General features: G+C 37.8%; 1 protein-coding gene across 3 annotated transcripts in view; it reads left to right on the top strand.

Moving 5' to 3' along the window:
- The window catches only part of CAB39L (calcium binding protein 39 like), a 94,130-nt gene that overhangs the window by 56,738 nt on the left and 16,824 nt on the right, over positions 1-20,568 (top strand). For 2 of the 3 annotated variants that reach the window (XM_032294620.1, XM_032294619.1), the window contains exons 7-8: positions 3,964-4,029; positions 11,023-11,166. In XM_032294620.1, coding sequence (XP_032150511.1) covers positions 3,964-4,029; positions 11,023-11,166 — 210 coding nt within the window. The remainder of the gene's footprint in view (positions 1-3,963; positions 4,030-11,022; positions 11,167-20,568) is intronic. The other variant, XM_032294621.1, reaches the window with a different exon arrangement.

Below are 20,568 nucleotides of genomic sequence, written 5' to 3'. Positions count from 1 at the left end.
CTCTCTCTCCCCCTCCCTCTCTCCCTCCTCTCCCCTTCTGTCTTTCCTCTCTCTCTCTGGCTCCTTCTTATTTTTTACATTGTATTATTACGGTGTGTCTGTATCTTTCTGGCTGGCCCTAAGAGGCAGGAATCTTATCTGCTGGACACAGGGTTTAGAGCACAGTGTGGACTTTAGAGTCTGCATGCTTGCTTGCCTTCAAGACCTGCCTCCTTACTAACTGTGCAGCCCTGGGCAAGTTACTACTGCAAAATGAAGATAGCAATAATACCTGCATCATAGTGTTGTGGAGGGAATTTGACAAGATTTAAAATTTTTAGCACAGTACCACAGTAAGTACTCAGTATTAGTGTTTATCATTATTACTTGTTTTCCTAACACCTAGTTCAGTGTCATACATTTGGTGGTGACAGTGCCATCGAAGAGCAACTAACTACGCTTTTACTAAATGTATAAGTAATAGAAACAGGATGATTAAAGTATAATATAGCACAAACCTAGAAGCAAATCTTCACAAGTTTTGTTCTAGTGTTGGTTCAGATGCTCTAGCTCAGTGCTGTCCAATAGAAATATAGTGTAAGCCAGAAATGAGAGCCACTGTGTAACTTAAAATTTTCTAGTTAGCCACACAAAAAGGTAAAAAGAAACAGGTAAAATTAATTTTAATAATATATATTTATTTAACCCAATATATCAAAAATGTTATTTTAATGTGCAATCAGTATGGAAAATGATAATCGCCTCTAGGTCTTTTGGCTAAGATGAAGTGAAAAATGGTCGAGCTATTTTACATCGTTTTTTCATACTGAGTCTTTGAGATCTGATGTGTATTTGACACTTAGAGGACATCTCAGTTTGGACTAGCCACATTTCAAGTGCTCAGCAGCCACATATGGCCCTATGTTGGAGAGCATGCATCTAAACTAGGACTTAGGGAAGAGGGACTCTCTGATCCTCATGCTAGCAACAGCCAGAGTTATTTTTTGCTGGGATTTTTGGCATTTTTACATGTGTTAGTTAACATTGCTACTGTATCCCCATCACCCAGTCTAGTGCCTGACACATAACAGCAGCAATGTTATCTGGTTAGCTACTGTCTTAAAGGAGCACTTAACTGTTTAGTTTATATTATTGATGCCCAAACCAAGAAGTTCTAAATGTTTGTGTGTGTATATATATGTATATATATATAGTATGATGAGTGGATTTTTTTGTCTTCGTCTATTAAAAGCAAAAAACAATTTGATGTGTATATGATATTTATGGTAGTAATAAGTAAATTAAGATAAAGTATTTTTATTGATTGAAATCTTTAGTATTGAATTAAATTATATGTACTTACAAAGAGAAATATATTTTTGATGATAACTATGACTTTGTGCCTTCCCAACAGTATGCAGTATAGTTGGGCACATAATAGGCATATGGACCAGTAATAGCCAACAAGTATTAATAATAGTCCTCAAGGAGTCTCTGAACCATGTATACCCTAGACAAACTTGCAACATACTCCCAAATGCTGGGAAGGTATGGCCTACTCTACCTATCAGTAGTATATCTTCACAATCCAAATCACAAAAATTTAACTATTTCTCTTTTAATTATAAATAAAATAAATTTTATTTTTCCAGTTGTCCTTCAATTTAAGATTAAGTATTGGCAATATAATAAAATCAAAAGTGATTTTTATGTCCTCAGGCTATTTTTTTTAAATCCATAGAATCAACTTGAGTATTTAAATGTAAAATGTGAGGGAAGAATGATTTTTTAAATTGATACATAATAATTATACGTGTTTATGGAGTACACTGGATATGTTGATATATGCATACAATTTGTAATGATAACATCAAGTGATCAGGATGCCTATTGCCTCAAATATTTATCGTTTCTTTGTGTTGGGAACTTTCCAAATCTTCTCTTCTAGCTATTTTGAAATATACAGTAAATTATTAACTATAGTCACCCTACTGTGCTGTTGAATGCTAAAACTTATTTCTTCTAACTGTATTTTTATACCTGTCAACCAACCTCTCTTCTTGTCCCCTCCCTCCTACCTTCCTTGGCCTCTGATAAACTCATTCTACTGCAAGGAGAATAATTTTTATTGCCAGAGGAATCCCAAAACATAAAGACTGAAAGAAAATTGTATATTTTTGAATTTTGGAAACAAACTGTTAATATATAGCTTGGTTGTTCAGTGACTGTATGTGCTAGATGGAATGTTAAGGAAAGATGCATTAGATATCACATTTATAAGAAACGAAAATTTTAAAAGGCTAAGATAACATGGAAAAATCTATAGTATTAACTAATTACTAATCTCTCCTATAGAATGAATGAGGTCAATGTGTTGTGCAATAATGCTTTGCATTTATGGATAATGCACAGCAATTTGAGAGACTAAGAAATTCATTGTTTTTGACTCCTTATTTACCTAATTTTGTTTTTATATCCATATGTCACTTCTTGTGTAATTTAGCAATTTCCCAGTTGCTGAGGCCCCTGCATTGGCCTGAATACGAGCCCTGAAAACTTGTGCCTCTTCAAATTCTTTTCCTTCTTTCCTTTCTTTTCTTTTCTTTTTTTTTTTTTTTTTTCCTTTTCTTTTTTTTTGTGACAGAGTCTCGCTCTGTTGCCCAGGCTGGAGTGCAGTGGTGTGATCTCGGCTCACTGCAACTTCTCCTTCCAGGGTTCAAGTGATTCTCCTGCCTCGGCCTCCCAAGTAGCTGTGACTATACACATCCACCACCACGCCTGGCTAATTTTTGTGTTTTTAGTAAAGACGGGGTTTCACCATGTTGGCCAGGCTGGTCTTGAACTTCTGACCTTGTGACCTGCCCGCCTCAGCCTCCCAAAGGCCTAGTTTTTATTTCTTCAGCAGTATACCATGAAACTGGAGCACATGATGCATGACTCTAAAGTAATAAACCTGGTAGCCTGGGGACAGATCATACCATACACATGTATTTACATTTTATAGTTACTATTCAAATTTATCACAAGACTTGTCTGATGCATTTAATGATCCACAAAATTCTCCTTGTGTTTCAGGATAAAATAAATAAGTCATTCATATAAAAGAGCATAATTACTGTGATTTTAATGTGAGCTACACCTTTATATTTTTACTTTTCACTTCATTAATTCTCTGTTGGTGATTGTCAATGGGCACAGTTTGCCCTCATTACACAGCTGCACACACACTCCCCTCGCAATTGACTCTCCGAGGGCTGGGGTTTGTCACCCTCTTCATTCAGTTCCTGACCTCTTGCTCTCCATCCTGGCTGCGGTTGTTCCTTCCACTTCAGTGCTCTCTGAGCTGTGTGCCCACACATGGTGGAAGCGAATGCTGAGCCTTCCCAGAGGCCAGCACTCTGTGTTAAACTGAGAGGCCTAGGCCATGGTTGGTGACCACATTAGGAAACAGGACTCCATGCGCCAGTGTCCCCAGCTTCCGATGAGAGTTAAGTGCTCCGGAGAAACCAGTTGGGCTTAACGTGCCTGTCATGCAGCAAAGGTTGCCTTGTTCTTCAGCTGTTCATGCAGTGAATTGGACAGTCTGACTTTTTATGGCTTGCCAAGTGAAGCCTTAAATGTATTTAATATTTTCCCAGATTGTGGACCCATAGCCACCAACAAGGCTGCTTCCATAAAGATTTCTTTAAAATGGCACAAAATGAGTTCTCTTGCAACTTTTACTAGTTTTATTCAAAGTGATTTATTGGAAGAACTCAAAATTACTCAGTTTTTCTACTCAATTTCTAATTTGCAGAACTAAAATAAAATAGGGGAGGATGTCTCTTGTAACTCTTGAACTCACTGTCCCCATGTCTTCACCTTAAAGGAGGCTGGTAAAATGGCTAGAAGGTGGGAATTTGCTCCTGAATAAGAGAGCAAGCAAGCCTAATACAGAGAATGCACTGCTGCTTTTACACTCTAATGTATTTTTCGTTTCATTAGATTTTTGAAGACTATGAGAAATTGCTTCAGTCTGAGAATTATGTGACTAAGAGACAATCTTTAAAGGTAATATCAAATTCCTTTAAGTCATTGTCCCTGTAAGTTGATATCTCATTAGCAAATGATGGGTCTGTTAGCATTTGAGTAAACACAGAAAAGTTAAAATATCTTTTTTTATAACTTGAGAGGTATTTACTATGTTTTATGTTATGATGGTATTTTATAGCAAAATAATATAAGTGTCCTGTCTTACCTTTGGAAGTAACAATATACACAAGTACATCATAAGTAAAATTTAGAATATTTCTGCTGATGCCAGGCATCTTGGCTCACGCCTGTTTGACTGAGACAGGCAGATCACTTACTTTGGGAGGTTGAGGCAGGCAGATCACCTGAGGTCAGGAGTTTGAGACCAGCCTGGCCAACATGGCAAAACCCCATCTCTACCAAAAATATAAAAATTAGCTGGACATGGTGGCAGGCACCTGTAATCCCAGCTACTCAGGAGGCAGAGGCAGGAGAATCACTTGAACCTAGAGGGTGGAAGTTGCAGTGACCTGAGATTGCACCACTGCTTTCTAGCCTAAGCAACAAAAGCGAAATCTGTCTCAAAAAAAAAAAAAAAGAAAAACGTATAAAATGCAAAAATTAAACTTTCTCTCTAAGTTTTAAGCATAGCAATTGATAAATTCTTGTTTATTTATCAATTGATAAATAAATTGACCTCCACTCACTGCAACCTCTGCCTCCTGGGTTCAAGCTATTCTCCTGCCTCAGCCTCCTGAGTAGCTGGAACCACAGGCACACGCCACTACATCCAGATAAATTTTGTATTTTTAGTAGAGACAGGGTTTCACCATGTTGTCCATGATAGTCTCGATCTCTTGACCTTGTGATCCTCCCACCTCTGCCTCCAAAGTGCTGGGATTACAGGTGTGAGCCACTGCGCCTGGCCGATAAATTCTTAATATCTTTATTTTTGAGTATAAAATAACTTTTTACTATCAAATTAGATAGTTGAAGTGTTATGGGCTCCTGTTTTATGGGAGGCGTTTATCTCCCAGATTTGTAACACATTTTCTTAAATAATTTTGTATACTACATTTTGTTGCCAGGTCCCATTCCCTGAGCATTTAGGTCAGTCAGTGTTTTCTGACCTAGGTGTTTTAAACAACCTAGGTTGATTAAAATACTTCTACCACCTAACATGACCTGTTCACATTATATTTACAGAAAAGATAGAAACATGAAACATGATTATTCCTTAAGAATTAGAAGAGAAAAAAAAAGAAAAAAATTAAACAGCAATTTGAAAAGAAAAAAGAATGAAGAGAAATTTTTTTAAAAAATCAACTAACAAACAGATACATGATCCCATATACAAAACTATGCTTTTCTAAATTACTGCCAGGATTACACTGAAACAGAATCTGGCAAGAGATTAAAAGACAATGCAGCTAGCTGGAAACAAAAATAAAGTCAATTCTCAATTACCCATAAATAGCATAGTTTGATGAATTATTGGAGAAGGACGTGTGAGGGAGGTAAAAAGACATTCCATTTAGTCAACAAATATTTATGTGCTTATTCTCCATATATATGATGACAGCTAAGAACAGCTTTGGACCTCACATTCTATTGGTGGAAAACAGACAATAAGACAAATAAATACATAATTTTCAGATGATTTTAAGTACTAAAAAGAAAAGTAGGGAAAGGAGGCAGAAAGCGGTGACTTGAAGAATGGTGGGGAGGTGTGTACCAGAGTAGCTAGACTATCAGTGAAATCTCTTTGATAAGTTGATCTTTGAACAGAAGGCTAAATTTGTGAAAAATTAAGATGACTCTGATAAGGGTGTGGGGGGGGTGTGTGTGTGTGTGTGTAACCAAATTACATCTGCTACTTGAGGTTATGCATCTATTAACTGACTGTGAAAATGAAAGAGTAAGACCACATCCATCCATGAGTGGCCCTCCCTCCCTCAGTGGAAAGGTGCCTGGAAGCAGCCATGTGGCCTATGGGAGGTGGGAGAGCCCCTGAGGGGAGGGAGATGTGGATGAGCGCTGCATCTCTGCCCTGCAGAGCCCACTCAGAATCCCACAAAAACAATGTTTTCAGCAGATGATAAAACTATTTTTAGTGTGGCAACTGGTGTGATGGTCCAGCTTGCTGAATGTCACACTTGTATTATTATTTTTTCCTTTTTTTTCTAGATTTGGATATAGTGGCATACACTTGTATTATTTTTACATGCCAAGATGATGGCATTCATAGAACAATGTGTTCGCTTCTAAATTTGGGGTCTAATTTTAAGCTTAGCTAATAAAGTCAGTCTGTTTTGTATCACATTTTTGTCAATTTACTTTGCCCACAATCCTGCATCAGCCATGACCTGGTTTCTTTTGGATTTGTGCCCTCACTGGGTATTAATGGGAAGGCCATTTTTTAGCCAGCCATCCATCACTTTTTATTGAGTTTCCCCTTTGTGTAGAAACTCATAGCAGGAGGCCTATCTAGAAAAAAAGTCCACAGATATGCTCCTGCCTGGGCTGGAGCCAGTAGTGATGAGACCAAACTATGTGTGGAACTGACCTTTGGGCAGAGGCAGTGACCTCTGTGCTGTGTTCTCCCATATCCAGAAAGCTTGCTAAGAGCAGATGAAAATATGGATGTATCCTGTTTATACAGCTGTATACGTAAAGAATAGAATTCTTTATTTGTAGGGCTCCACAAGGATAGCCACAATGAAGTAATCTTGTCCGTGGTAAAACGAGTAGTGGCCCTGAAAGGAAGATGGCAATTGGAGTAGTAAACAGAGGTGACGATGCTCTGAAGGGCCAGCATATAGGAAGTTGCTCGAAAATTCTCCAAATCCTTCCTGTTTTTCAGTGGGAGTCTGTCAGATACTGGATCAAAATTGAGAGATTTGCATGAACTAAGGTGATTGAGCCAAATTAGGAGGAAGAAAGCTGTTTATCTTTCCTACTTATTACAAATGCCCTAGCCTACTCTCGAGACATCTTTCCTGGTTTTCATTAATTCGCCCAGATATACAATTTGGCTGTGATTCCTGCCTAAAATCTTTACAGTTAGGTGTCTCATGGATGTCTGATTTATAGCATAGTAAAACCAAGCACTGATGGGACACTTAAAAAATGCAGATAAATGACCTAAGAATGCAGAAAGTATTAAAATAATTGTTACTGGAGAGATGCCTTTTTAAAAATGTTAGATTGTAGGAAGAGATGTTGCTAAAATGGTTTTGCATCACTTTGTTCAAGCAAACAAAAGGTAGACATGAAATAAGTTCATATGTAAACATCAAGGTCGTAAATTACGATTGTTTACTCATTAAAAAAATATTGTTTGCTTTTTTTTTTTTTAACTAGAAAAACATTCTGGAAGCTCCACTGATGCAATTTTGGCTTTTCCTTTTGGGAATTAGATCTGTGGTAGCAGTATATTCTATTTTGACACAACTGTGCTTATATATAAATGGATTCTGTAATGTTTTACATCGATGTTTCATAATTGCAGGAAACAAGAGAGGTTAGATTATTATATAGTGACTTTGTAAGTAATAAACTGTCTTAAGTACTAGGCCATTTTCTGATTCCAAAGAAGTTGCTACCTGCTGCCTTTTGTTAATCATATTCTAAATTTGCCTGCACTGTCTTGGGGTGCTTAATTCCTGGTGTCAATAAAAAAATAATTAACAGAGAAATTCCTTTCCATCATGTGACAGAGCTTAGGAATTTCTTTCTTATCTTCTGCAGAGAGGCCTGGCATTTAATTACCAGCAAGAAGGATTATAATTCAAAAGAAGCTTGGTGGAAACGGGACTTTTTTGGGCTCTGGTCAATTTCATTAAAACACTTAAGATTCTAAAAAACTTATTTCCACTTGCTGCATGGCTTAACTATGTACTATAAGGCATACAAAATAAGAAATTTAATGAAGTAAAATATGTGTGTTTTTCATTTACTTAGTACAGTATTGCTTTATAATACTTTGTATTATTCTGGAATGTAGTATTTTGTCATTGTCAATATTAAAATAGACTAACATTTAATGGCTAAAAAATTTAGTGTTGAATTAGCACAATTGTTTCAGAAAAATTATGAAATTCTATTAGCAGAGGATAGATTGGATAGAATTTATATATAGGTATCCCCAGGTAATAAAAGTTGAAGTGAACTAGTCTAAACTTAACTCATAAATATACCTTCAACAAATGTTTATTGAATATATGTGTGTAAATTTTCAAAAATGAAATTTTCTTTTTGCTGAAGCCTTTTAACGTGTGTATATGTCTATTCAGTATTTGATTTTTTCTGTATATATCTTTAGAAGATAAGTAAGCCTCTTGACAGCTTTACAACCTGGAAGTCTTGTAATTTTTGTTTTTTCTTTTTGGAAGGTCTGGAAGCCATGCTTTTGAAATATAAGCATCTAGGAAGATGATACTATCTCCCTGTCACCAGGAGAGTTTAACCTATGTGCCCTTTTCCAAGCTGCAACTATTTGCTTGTCAGAGAAATAAGGAAAGTTTTATTATTCAGATAAATAGCTAAAACAAATGGTCACCTCAATTGCTAGGTGAATTAGGGCAAACTATGAAAGAGTGCACAGAAATGGTAGTCAGGTCCTCTTCTAGTGGACAGGTTACCCTGCATCTTGAGGATGTATGTATGTAATGGACTGTAGCTGTGTGGCTGTAATAAGGCAGAGTTTTGTCTGTTATGCAGTCTCTTTTTCAGAGATTAGTAACTGTATTGTGCTCTGGATATGTGGGTAGGACTTTTATTTTCCCAGCAATACCTATGCGCATCACACAGTTAGGTTGTAAGGGGATTTGAGACTGTTTAGAGAATAAGCCCCTATGGAGTCTCACAAATGTACTGCAAGGCAAAGCAAAGTCAACTGTAAAGAAGAGGAAAGGCTTTCCCAAAGATGACGTCTGAGCTAGTTCTGTCCAGGTTTGGACAGGCAGACAAGAGGTGAAAGTGGGGAAGATTTTGGAGCTGGGGAGGTAAAGCCACAGAGACAGGAGATTGGGGAAGATGGAGAAAGGGAGCCAAGGCCAGGAAGCAGGAGAAATGATTCCGCATCACAGAGGCTGGGAATGCCATCTTAATGAGGTTACCTTTTTTCTAAATCTATGGGAATCTAGGAATTTGCTGCTTTAAGCATTCACTTTCTAAGTGGAATTGGTAACAAATAAAGCTGATTTTGGGGAAGATTTCTCTGAAAAAATGTGCAGAATGGGTTGGATTAGGTGAAGACTGAAGGAGAGACCATTTTGCATGCTGTGGCAGTAGGTCAGCTGAAAGGTAGTGAGGGTTTGAAAGAGATTACTGGCTGTGAACATTGAATGAAAGGTGTTCAAAAAACACTTAAAAACCGAAAATTGGTAGATATTGGATGGAGATTTGATGTGAGGAGTAAAGAAAAGAAAGATGCTAAGGAAGACTTCAGCTCTCTTTTCAGCTGAAGGAGGGCAGTTCCTGATGCCATTAGCAAAGAGAAGAAAGGGAGTTGGTTTTAGAGATGTGAAGTGTGAAGGACCAGCAGTGTTCAAGTGGGCCTCCCCAGTGGGCAGTTAGAAATGTGAGTCTAGAGTTTAGGAAAGAAGCTAAGACTAGAAATGTAGATTTGGGAGACATCTTCCTAGATGTTACAGTTGAACCCATGGGTATAGATGAGACTGTTGGGAGATGAAAGACAGCAGTTCCACGTAAACAGCTTGGAAAATTACTGCATAAGTAGTGCAAAAGGCAAGGGAGCCATGGAAGAGGTAGCAAAGGAACAATCTGCACGAGGTAACAAATCAGGAGCAAAGTAAGTTTTCAAAAGGTATTAGGTTAGTTTTAGAAGCTGCAGAAAGATTAAGGAGGATGCAGATTAACAATTTGACTACATGGTTGCTGTTCCATGTATATGAGAATAGCTAGTCACCAGCCAGCATCCAACAGTGGTCATCCTTTTTTCAGGTTTAACAAACCTTATTTTCATGTACTAAAATAACCTCAAGTGGTGCACTTCTTACTTGTTAAATGGACAAAAGATACATCACAGGCAATGTGGTGGTTTACTGGCAGCCAGACACTTGTACACATCTGGGACTCCTTTGTGACAGACAGCTGGCCTTCAGTTTGATGTGCTTTTCTTCCCATCCAGGATTTTTGTAACCATGTAACAATGTTTTATTCTCCTGAGGCCTTCAGAAAAAGTCTAGTAAATAGAACAATTGAAAACTAAATCTATCTTCTCTATAAAATTATGTTATGGTATGTTTCAGCCCCCTGGCTGCTGAAGCTTTAGGAATTTCTGCAGCAGCCAGGGGCTGTCAGTCTGTTCTCCAGAATTACAGTGAGAAAAAAAAGTTTCTGAGATAGAGCAACAGTACATTCAGCCATGTTGCTAGAAGGTCTTCAACTTTTCTTACTTTTGGTATTTTTATTTTGTTTTAGGATAATGCTGCATTTGGGGAACTATTAATTTGTCACCAAAAATGTTTTGCTTTGCTTTTTAATAAAAACTTGCTGCACTTACTAAATTTGATACAGATTTGGGGTCAAGTATTTTTCTTGGCTTTATATCAGATTTTATAATAAAAGTCGGGAAATGTAAGAGTCATTTAACAAACTGACTTAATAATGAACTCCTAGCATACATTTATTCAGGTAAAGAAGCTACCATTATGGTGCCAGTTTTGTTATTCCTTCTACCTGAATGCCTACAGAGCAATACATTAGTAGGAAGCAAGATAATTAAAGTAAGTAAGTATTGAAAATCATAAATATTTCTGCCTAGCTCTAGGTGAGCTGCAGCAAAGACTGACTAAAAAAAGGTACTAAGCACTGACATCAGCAAAACAGTGTGAATAACTACTGCTTTTAAGCCTGTGCTTTGAGATGCACTTAAGGACGCCCTAATTTTTTTCATGACACCATTCTTACTCATGTTTGTGTTTCGTTTTTCAGTGAGAAGATGTGAGCTATATTTTGAAGCAGGTGGCTCTGAGATTATAGCTTTGGTTTTGTGTTTCCCTGTAGCTGCTAGGGGAGCTGATCCTGGACCGTCACAACTTTGCCATCATGACAAAGTACATCAGCAAGCCGGAGAACCTGAAACTCATGATGAACCTCCTTCGGGATAAAAGTCCCAACATCCAGTTTGAAGCCTTTCATGTTTTTAAGGTAAAGTACAAACTCTGAAAACGATGCTGTTGGCATTTTTTTTTCCAGTTCCAAATGGCAAACTCCCTGCTCTTTACTCTCATTCATACTTGAAAGAAAATGAGATAGGCAGTCTTTGTGTTTTGTATGATTTAGATGAAATTTCAGTTGTCTTAGGGAATGCCCATTCATAAAGGTTTCCTGACTAATCCACACATCTAAATATTTTTATATTTTTCATGGAGAAAATGGGTGATAATCTTTCCCAAAACTTCTAAAACAATCAGTGATTGAGCTAGTTCCGAAACCCTGAGTGTCAGCCTTGAATCCTTTGCTTCCGACAAGCACTGTCTCCTTGAACTTTAAATGAGACCCTGAAGACACAGCTGGGTCCTACTCACTTTATTAATGTTATTTTTTTTTACAATGTATTTTGTTATGATAGAAAAGTAGCCGCTTTAGACAATAGATTTTTTTAACAGGTGGGATAGGTGAGAGAATTCTATTTGTGATTCCATATTCCCCTATTGTAAACAGTTTAGTACATTTTATTTTCATGTGCATGCATTCCAGGGTTTTTTTCTACAGTTGTATTCACATTGCACTAACAATCAATATCCTAATTTTATTACTTAATAATATTTCATAAGTAACCATTTTCATTATTGCTATAAATGGTTTTTAGAGCCAGTAGTTTTCTCACTATCATAGCGTATCACTGGGTATATTTCTTCTAATTTAATTAACTAGTCCTATGTCATTGATATTTAGGTTATTTTCATTTTTTCCTACTGTAAGTAATGCTCCAATGTGCATTTTATGCATCCAGCTATTTTTTTTCATAGTTAAGATTCTTATCTTATGATAGATATGTAGAATGGAAATAAGGGTGCAGAGAGTTCCAGAAATTTTTGTTCTTATTTTTTTTAATATTTTAAAATTTTATTTATTTTTTAAATTCAGAGACAGAGTCTTGTTCTGTTGCCCAGGCTAGAGTGCAGTGGTGTGTTCATGGCTTACTGCAGCCTCAAATTCCTAGGCTTAAGCAACTCTCCCACCTCAGCCTCCTAAGTAGCTGGGACTATAGACACGTGCCACCACACCCAGCTGAGTTTTTAATTTTTTGAAGAAACAGAGTCTCACTGTGTTGCCCAGGCTGGTCTCAAAATCCTAGGCTTAAGTGACCTTCCTGCCTCAGCCTCTCAAAGTGCAGGGATTGTAACTGAACTCAAGTTGGATTGCTCACCACATGCAGAGTTCATTTAACAAGAGCCAGGTCTAGTAGAAAGAAAGTGACTTTATTAGCCAAAACTAGTAATAGGAAAGTGTCTAGATTCCCATCCAATGCAACTACTTTGCATTTTAGGGGCAAGACAAGGTTTTAAAAAGAACATCCAAGAAACATTTATTGAATGCTAAACTCTTTTTTCACTGATTTATAATCCCTCCAAGATCAAATATCAAGTTTCAGATTGACATAGGTTTACTTCTGGGCCCTCTACTCTGTTTTGCTGTTCTATTGATCAGTTTGTAAGCCAATACAATGCTGTTTTCATTTACCTTAAATCCATAATAAGTCATAATATCTGGTAGAGTAGATTCCTCTACTTCATTCTATCCTAGGCTATTGCTCTGCCCTACAAATTTTAGAATCAGCTTGTCAAGTTCCTGGGAAAGGCCAGTTGGTATTTTGAATGGAACTGAATAGAATTTATAAATTGCTTCAGGATTTTAATTGGTCCAATTTTTTTTTTTTTTTTTCAGTCTTTAAAAATTTTATTCATTTTTTAAATTCAGAGACAGGGTCTTGTTCTGTTGCCCAGGCTACAGTATATGGAAAAATTATACTGAGCACAATGTCTGTGTTTCTTGTTCTGGTGGCTGTCTTGGGTCCCAGTCCTGGTGGAAGCAGGCTGGCATCATCTCAACAATGGCTGGGTTGTTGACTGGCCACCTTGAGGTTATCTCTGGAATTTTGCAGCTGGGTCTCCAGGCTTGGTCTGTCTGACTGAAGATTCAAGTTTAGCCCCTGGAACTTCTAAGCAGGCAGATAATTAGATACCAGCATGCACTTAGATAAATGTGAAGGGAGTATAACAGTGAGACAGTGAGAAAGGCGGGGGACATGGAGTCTATTTTAAGACTAAGGGCAAAGGCTTCTTTGGTTTGCTTCAAGCCTACATCTTGAAACCCAAGAGAACGGAAAAAAATGTTTTAAAATGCATTTTGAAGTTAAGCTGTCTAGTTACAGGATTACAGATGTGAGCAATGGCACCTGGCTTTGGTTTTTATAATGTATGTTAAGTAATAGAATTTCTAAGTCCATAAATGGGAGGCATGGCAGTTTATAAGTTAATTGTTGCTTTGAGAGGTAAGACATTTTAACTGATCTTTCAGCCACCAGATATTTATTAATTCATTATATATATATAATGACTAAATACATATATATATTTATATTGAAGAGATGTACAGAGCGAGGTATGAGGAAAGGGGCATGGAGCTTCCATGCCTTTCCTGAGCATGCCACTCTCCAGGAGCCTCCATGTTTTCAGCTATCTGGAAGCTCTGGCCCAGATATTTATTGTCCAAAAACCCATTAGAGCAATTGAAATCCTGAACTAATTTATAAATTCTATTCAGTTCCATTCAAAATCCCAACTGGACTTTCTCTGGAACTTGACAAGCTGATTCTAAAATTTGTGTGGTAGAGCAATAGCCTAGGATTTTCTATGGCACTTTTGAAGAATGAAGTAGAGGAATCTACTCTACCAGATATTATGACTTATTATGGATTTAAAGTAAATGAAAACAACATTGTATTGGCTTAGAAATTGATAAATAGAACAGCAAAATAGAGTAGAGGGCCCAGAAATAAACCTATATCAATCTGAAACTTGATACTTGATCACGGAAGGATTATAAATCAGTGAAGAAAGAGTTAAGCATTCAATAAATGTTTCTTGGATGATGGATGGTCCATGTGGAGAATCTTAACCTGTACCATACACAAAAATAAGTTCTAGATGAAGATCGGCACTTGAAAAGCAATGTTTTTTTAATTTTTAGAAGAGAAAATAAGAGGCTGTCTATATAATGTTGGGGTAGGAAGAATTTCTTTAAAAAGAAATAAGAATCACAAAACATAATAGAAATTTTTCTTGAGGCAGGGTCTCACTATATTGCCCAGGCTGGAATGCAGTAGTGTGATCATGGCTTGCTGTAGCACTGACCTCTCAGGCTCAAGCAGTTCTCCTGCCTCAGCCTCCTGAGAAGTTGGGACTATAGGCCTGCCCCTACCATGCCCAACTAATTCTATTTTTATTATTTGTACAGATGAGGTCTCGCTGTTTTGCCCAGGCTGGTCTCAAACTCCTGGGCTCAAGTGATCCTCCTGCCTTGGCCTCTCAAGTGCTGGGATAATGGACATAAGCCACCATACCCAGCCATAATAGAAAATACTTAAAAATGTGACCCCACTAGAATTTGAAACTCTGTTCAAAAAAGAAATCATAAACAAAATGAAAACACAGAGTAGAATATGACATATATAACTGAAAGATCATTTAGAAAAAGACAAATAACAGAAAAACAGGCAAAAGATACAAATTAGTAGTTTACAGATGACGAAACCTGATGGGCCAATAGATAGGTGTTCTTACTTGTAAATTGTGGAAATGGCCATTAAAATATCAGTGAGATTCCACTTTATGTTCTTCATATTGGCAAAAATGTTTAAGCCAACAATATCAAATGTTTGTAGGATTGGACAGCAGTGAGAACTGTCATATACCATATAAACTGGTATAATCACTTTGAAGAGCAGTTTAGCAAAGTAAACACTTGAAGCTGTGGATACCCTTCAGCTTCAAAGTCCATTTCTAGGAAGTTTTTTAGAGACACTCTTGGACATGTGCATAAGGAGTCAAGAACAGTAAGTCCTCTCTTAAAGTCATTAATAGGTTCTTGGAAGCGGACTTTCAACAAAACCATGTACGTTTCAGCAGGTCCTCGAATAACAATGTTTAGTTGTGAGCTTGATGAGGGAAAAAAATTGTTTACCATATCTGTTGTTTTGCCTAAAGTTACAGTTTCAAAGAACTTATCCACAGCATTAAATAAGGACTTACTGTATAAAGATGTTTGTTACAACGTTGTTTAAAATGGGAAAAAACCTTACATGGACACCAAGGGGAGACTGGGAAGATAAATTGTGCTACACACATACAATAGCATATAATAATGGGTTAAAATAGAGTTGTGTGGATCACTTTGCCTAATCTTGGAAGCATTTTGATGAGTGGAATGAAAAAATATTTAAAGATGTCATTTATTTAAAGTTTGAAAACATGCAGAACAACACTAAGTGTGGATTAGTATATATGCAGTTAGAGTGCAAAAGCATGCCTGGAGGCCAAGCATGGTGGCTCAACACCAGGAACCCGGAACCTGGGAGGCGGAGGTGGGTGGATCACCTGAGGTCGGAGTTCAAGACCAGTCTGGCCAACATGACACAACCCAGTTTCTACTAAAAACACAAAAATTAACCAGGTGTGGTGGCGCATACCTGTAGTCCCAGCTACTCAGGGGGCTAGGGCAGGAGAATCACTTGAGCCTGGGAGGCAGAGGTTGCAGTGAACGGAGATTGTGCCACGGCACTCCAGCCTGGGCAATTGAGCAAGACTCTGTCTCAAAACAAACAAACAAACAAACAAAATGCATGGGAATGACAAATACCAAATTCAAGATAGTGATCACCTAAGGAGAAGGAGTAGAGAAGAAAATAAGCGATATCATACAGGAGTGTCCAGTAGCTTTCAATTGTATCTGTAATATTTTATTTTTAAAAAATCTGAAAAGTATGGCAAATAATATTAGATTTTGATAGAGCCAGTGGTGAACATATGAAGTCTGATATGTTATTTCTGTACTCTTCTGTGTATTAGAATTATTTCATAAAAAGTATTAAAAAAAAAATGAAGCCAAAATAGAGTGCCGTAGGCCTGGAAAATGCCTACGCATTGTAAAACGGTAGGCCCTCTCAACACCCTTGGACTGAAGGAATTGTAGAAGGCTGTGTGTCATGTCATTCAGCTCCCACAGAACTTTAAATATTATCCTAGATGAGAATAAACTTCATATAATTTTGTTCAAAAATGGAGTATTATATATAGAAGGAATCAGTGGGTTGTAAAATAAAAATAACCTATTTCCATCCTCTAAGAAGATCAGAATTTGGGTCACCTAATCATTGGACAGGATAGGTACATTTAGAAATAGCTGACCACTTGTTTATTTGTATATGTGTAACTTGGCCTGCCCTGTACCCCAGCTACGTTCCTTCTACTGAAGTATGAACTACATTGTTTACTTGCCAAAAATATTTTGTTATTTAAAAAAGAGTAACAGCTAAGTCCTAGGATTATTTTTACATTGCTTAATTAATAGGTTTTTTTTTCCCCCAAAGCACCTTCTGTAATGTCCTGAAAATGTCTTTGCTGGATTATTAATGGCTGACTCTCATTAGCTTGCTAATAGGTACCACACATGCTTCCTACCATTAGTGAGCAGGATAGTGTGGTGGGAAACCCAGGTGGAAGTCAAGAGAGCAGGGTCTGTGTTCTGTCTCAGTTGCCAGCAGCCACTTTGGGAAAATCCATCTGGATCCATTTTTTCACTTGCAAAATGAAAGTGTTAAAGTCTAATTCCAAGGTACTAGGTCATGAGACTGAGACTTTTGTCTCTGGTCCTGGCTCTCCCAGAGATGTGCCCAGTATGGACTGAGGGACCCCTTATGAGGTGATCTTCTCACTTTCCTTTCCCTGTTAACCTCGATAGCAAAGGGCCATGTTGCCCCTTCCCACCAAACCATGTAAGAAGGTGTAAGAAAGTGGTCTGCGTCATTTGCTCACTCAGAGCTGCTGGAACTCAGGCATGGCCAGTGCCAAATATGGCACACTAGTCTGTCACTCAGATCCTAGCAGATGGCTGCAATAGCTATTCCCTTGAAAACAAAAAGTTCTATCCCCAGCTTATTCCAGAATATAAAAGTCAGCTTCAAAGTTCAGCTAAAAAGGTTTGTAGAACAAGAGTGAGAATAGTTTCCATGTGGTCTTACTGAAAATAAGCAAAATTACAGATTAATTTAGTGAAGGACTAACCATGAATTACTCACTTCCTTAAGGACACTCTTCCTTTCTCTCTCCCTCCCTCCCTCCCTCCCTTCCTTCCTTCCTTCCTTCCTCCCTTTCCTTTTCTCTTTCTTTTTTGACAGAGTTTCACTTTTGTTGCCCAGACTGGAGTGCAATGGCATGGCATGATCTCAGCTCACTGCAACATCCACTTCCCAGGTTCAAGTGATTCTCTTGTCTCAGCCTCCCAAGTAGCTGGGATTACAGGTGCCCCCCACCCCCACCAGGCCTGGCTAATTTTTGTATTTTTTGTAGAGGTGGGGTTTTGCCATGTTGGCCAGGCTGGTCTCAAACTCCTGACCTCAGGTGATCCACCTGCCTTGGCCTCCCAAAGTATTGGGATTACAGGTATGAGCCACCATGCCTGGCCTAAAGACCCACTTTCTAGCACACCAAACTACTATGTTTATAGTGTACCAAATCTAACACTACTCATGGAGAAAGCAATTGAGACCAAGGGAATTTAGGAATTGGCTATGAACTAGTTTAATAATGATAATTTCCCCCAACATTTTAACAGTATATTGAAAAATGTACCAACTCTGACTCTGACTTAATGCTTTATAGCTACTTTTAAATAGTGTCAAACATTCAGCTTTATGATGTCCTCTTTTGATCTTATTTTGCCCTTTTGCATATTTAACAAAGAAGCCAAGGAGAAAATATGAAAAGCCATAATTAAGGCCTCACTTCTCCTTTCTATTTTTAAAAATACTTTCTTTAAAAATTCATAAGACAATCAACTCTATGTTTGTTTATAGAAATGTTTATAAAAATGTTTCTTGCAAACTTTAGCAACATCATCAAACAAATATTACTTATGGCTCTGTTTGATAATCTTGCTGCTGAATATTTATAATGTTGTTACCCACTTTACATAATATTTTTGCAGTAATATATTAAGAAAATGAAGCCTATATTTAATGTTTGTGAATGTTACCTAGAATAAAAAACTGTTTAAGTTGCTTTTCCATGTAATTTTGGGATAAATGTCTAGTTTCCTATGTAACTTCCACAATTGTATGAAATGTATAGATCCCAAAGATTTGAATTCCAAAATACCAAAACAACTGCATTGACAACAATATTAGTAACATTTTAACACTTTGTAGCTTACAAGGGCATTTTCCCTGACAAAATTCTGTGGGATCCTCACCCCATCTTCGAAGTCAGGCTGGTGTGGTGTCCCTGTTTCATTAGTGAGGAAATTGCCTCTCTGAGAGATTAAGTGACAAGCCTGAACTCGCACATACCTGGTGATCTGCTTCCAAATTCTGTGTGCTTTCTTCTACATAGCTCCACTTATATGTTGGGGACTGAGGCTGGTGAATTAGAAATGGCAAAGTGCCTCTTTGCTTGACCTTTATATTTCTTAGAAGCTCTTTGCAAGCAGGAATTTTCCTCTGATTTGTTCTTTTTCTGTTCTATTTCCTAACAGCTAGAAGGGTTTTGGGCACATAGTGGTTATTTAAATATTTAATGTCTGAGTAAGTAAATTAATATGTATGTTCTTTTTTATAATTATTTTTATTTATTTTTTTTTTATTTGAGACAGAATCTCACTCTGTCACCCAGGCTGGAGTGCAGTGGTGCAATCTCAGCTCGTTGCAACCTCTGCCTTCCAGGTTCAAGTGATTTTCCTGCCTCAGGTTCCCGAGTAGTTGGGATTACAGGTGCCCACCACCATGCCTGGCTAATTTTGTTTGTATTTTTAGTAGAGATGGGGTTTCACCAAGTTGGCCAAGCTGGTCTTGAACTCCTGGCCTCAAGTGATCTGCCGCCTTGGCCTCCTAAAGTGCTGGGATTACAGACATAAGCCACTGCACCCAGCCAATATGTACGTTCTTAAAGGAAGAAAACTGAGAGCCTCTGTGCTTCTGAACCAGATAAGGATTGCCAGATAAAATACAAGATGCCCTATTCAATTTGAATTTGAGATGAACAATATATAGCACTGCACAGGACACACTTATATTTTAAAAAATTACTTATTGTTCATCTGAAATCGAATTTAATGGGGCATCCTCTCTTTCTGTTTGCTAAATCTGGTAATGCTAAACTGGAGGGACTCATATCAATCCTCAAATATTGAGACAAGAACAGGTTCCTGGGTAGTGATACAGTGTCTTTAAAAAAATGTTTCTGACAAAATGTTTGACAAGCATCATCGTGTTAAATACAACTATTCTGACTTGAGAATATATATAGATCCTTCCTTCTTGGCGTATTCCATTCAGAAAGTGAGAATGTGTGGGTCTGGAATCTATGTTTTGTGCAGGCGGCTTCCTTCCCCTGGGAAGTCCTAGTCCACGTTTCCATCCAAGGCTTGGGGAATGAGGCAGCAGCATGTGTGCTCATCACACTCACTGGTAAATCTGCCAATGGAATTGAAGGCCTCCAGAAGAAGGATTCTGAATGGCTTCAGTATTTGTCCATTCTAGATGAAACCAGGAATAAGTGGCTAAAAGCTTAGTGATGAAAAGTACAGTATCACAGACCAGGGAAGGAAATAAAATGAATAGAGAAACAGATGGCACAAAGAGTGGAAAAATCCAGGGTGAGCAAGTGATAGCAGAGTGCAGGCTCCTGATGCACAAAGCCAGTATTCTCTTCAACTCTAGTCAGATTTCACTGGGATGAAGTTTAAATTGACAGCTCTGGGAATCTTAAGATTGGCCCTGTCATCAGGTAAATGACTTTTCCTTAAGGATCCTAGGAAGGGAGATTCCACAGTTCTTCTGAGGTGCTTACCTGAAGGAGGGTATACAGAATACAGAGAGGCTCCAGAGAGAAGCCACAGAGATGATTGAGCTATTTGGAAAACAAGACCTACGTGAAAGATTAAAAAACACTAATGCACCAAAAAAGAAGACTGACAGAGAAATTTAACAGTGGTACTTGAGGACAGAGCACACGTGTCATAGAATATCATAATGCAAGACAACAGCAGCTATCTCAATAGGCTGTGGAGAGCGACTATAGGTAAAAACCAATTTCCTGAGAACGGGAGTTGTAGACACTGGGATAGGTCATTGAGAATAATCACCTTTTCAGGGGATCTAATAGGAGTAAATTCTTGTTTGCCCAGAATTACCACGGGGCTATGTCTGAAGTGGTAGGATGTGTTAGCTAAGTTCCTGAGGTCCTTCCCACTTAGAAGAGTCTATTCTTTCTGCAATTGACTGCGACAAAGTATATTAGAAGTATGAATTCCTCTTTTAACAGTTTTACT

This window comes from Sapajus apella, unplaced genomic scaffold (genome assembly GCF_009761245.1).
Source record: "Sapajus apella isolate SASKATOON/1434 unplaced genomic scaffold, GSC_monkey_1.0 scaffold32, whole genome shotgun sequence".
Taxonomy (NCBI): Eukaryota; Metazoa; Chordata; class Mammalia; order Primates; family Cebidae; genus Sapajus; species Sapajus apella.
Note: the sequence above shows the minus strand (reverse complement) of the source record. Positions and strands in the feature narration are given on the sequence as shown.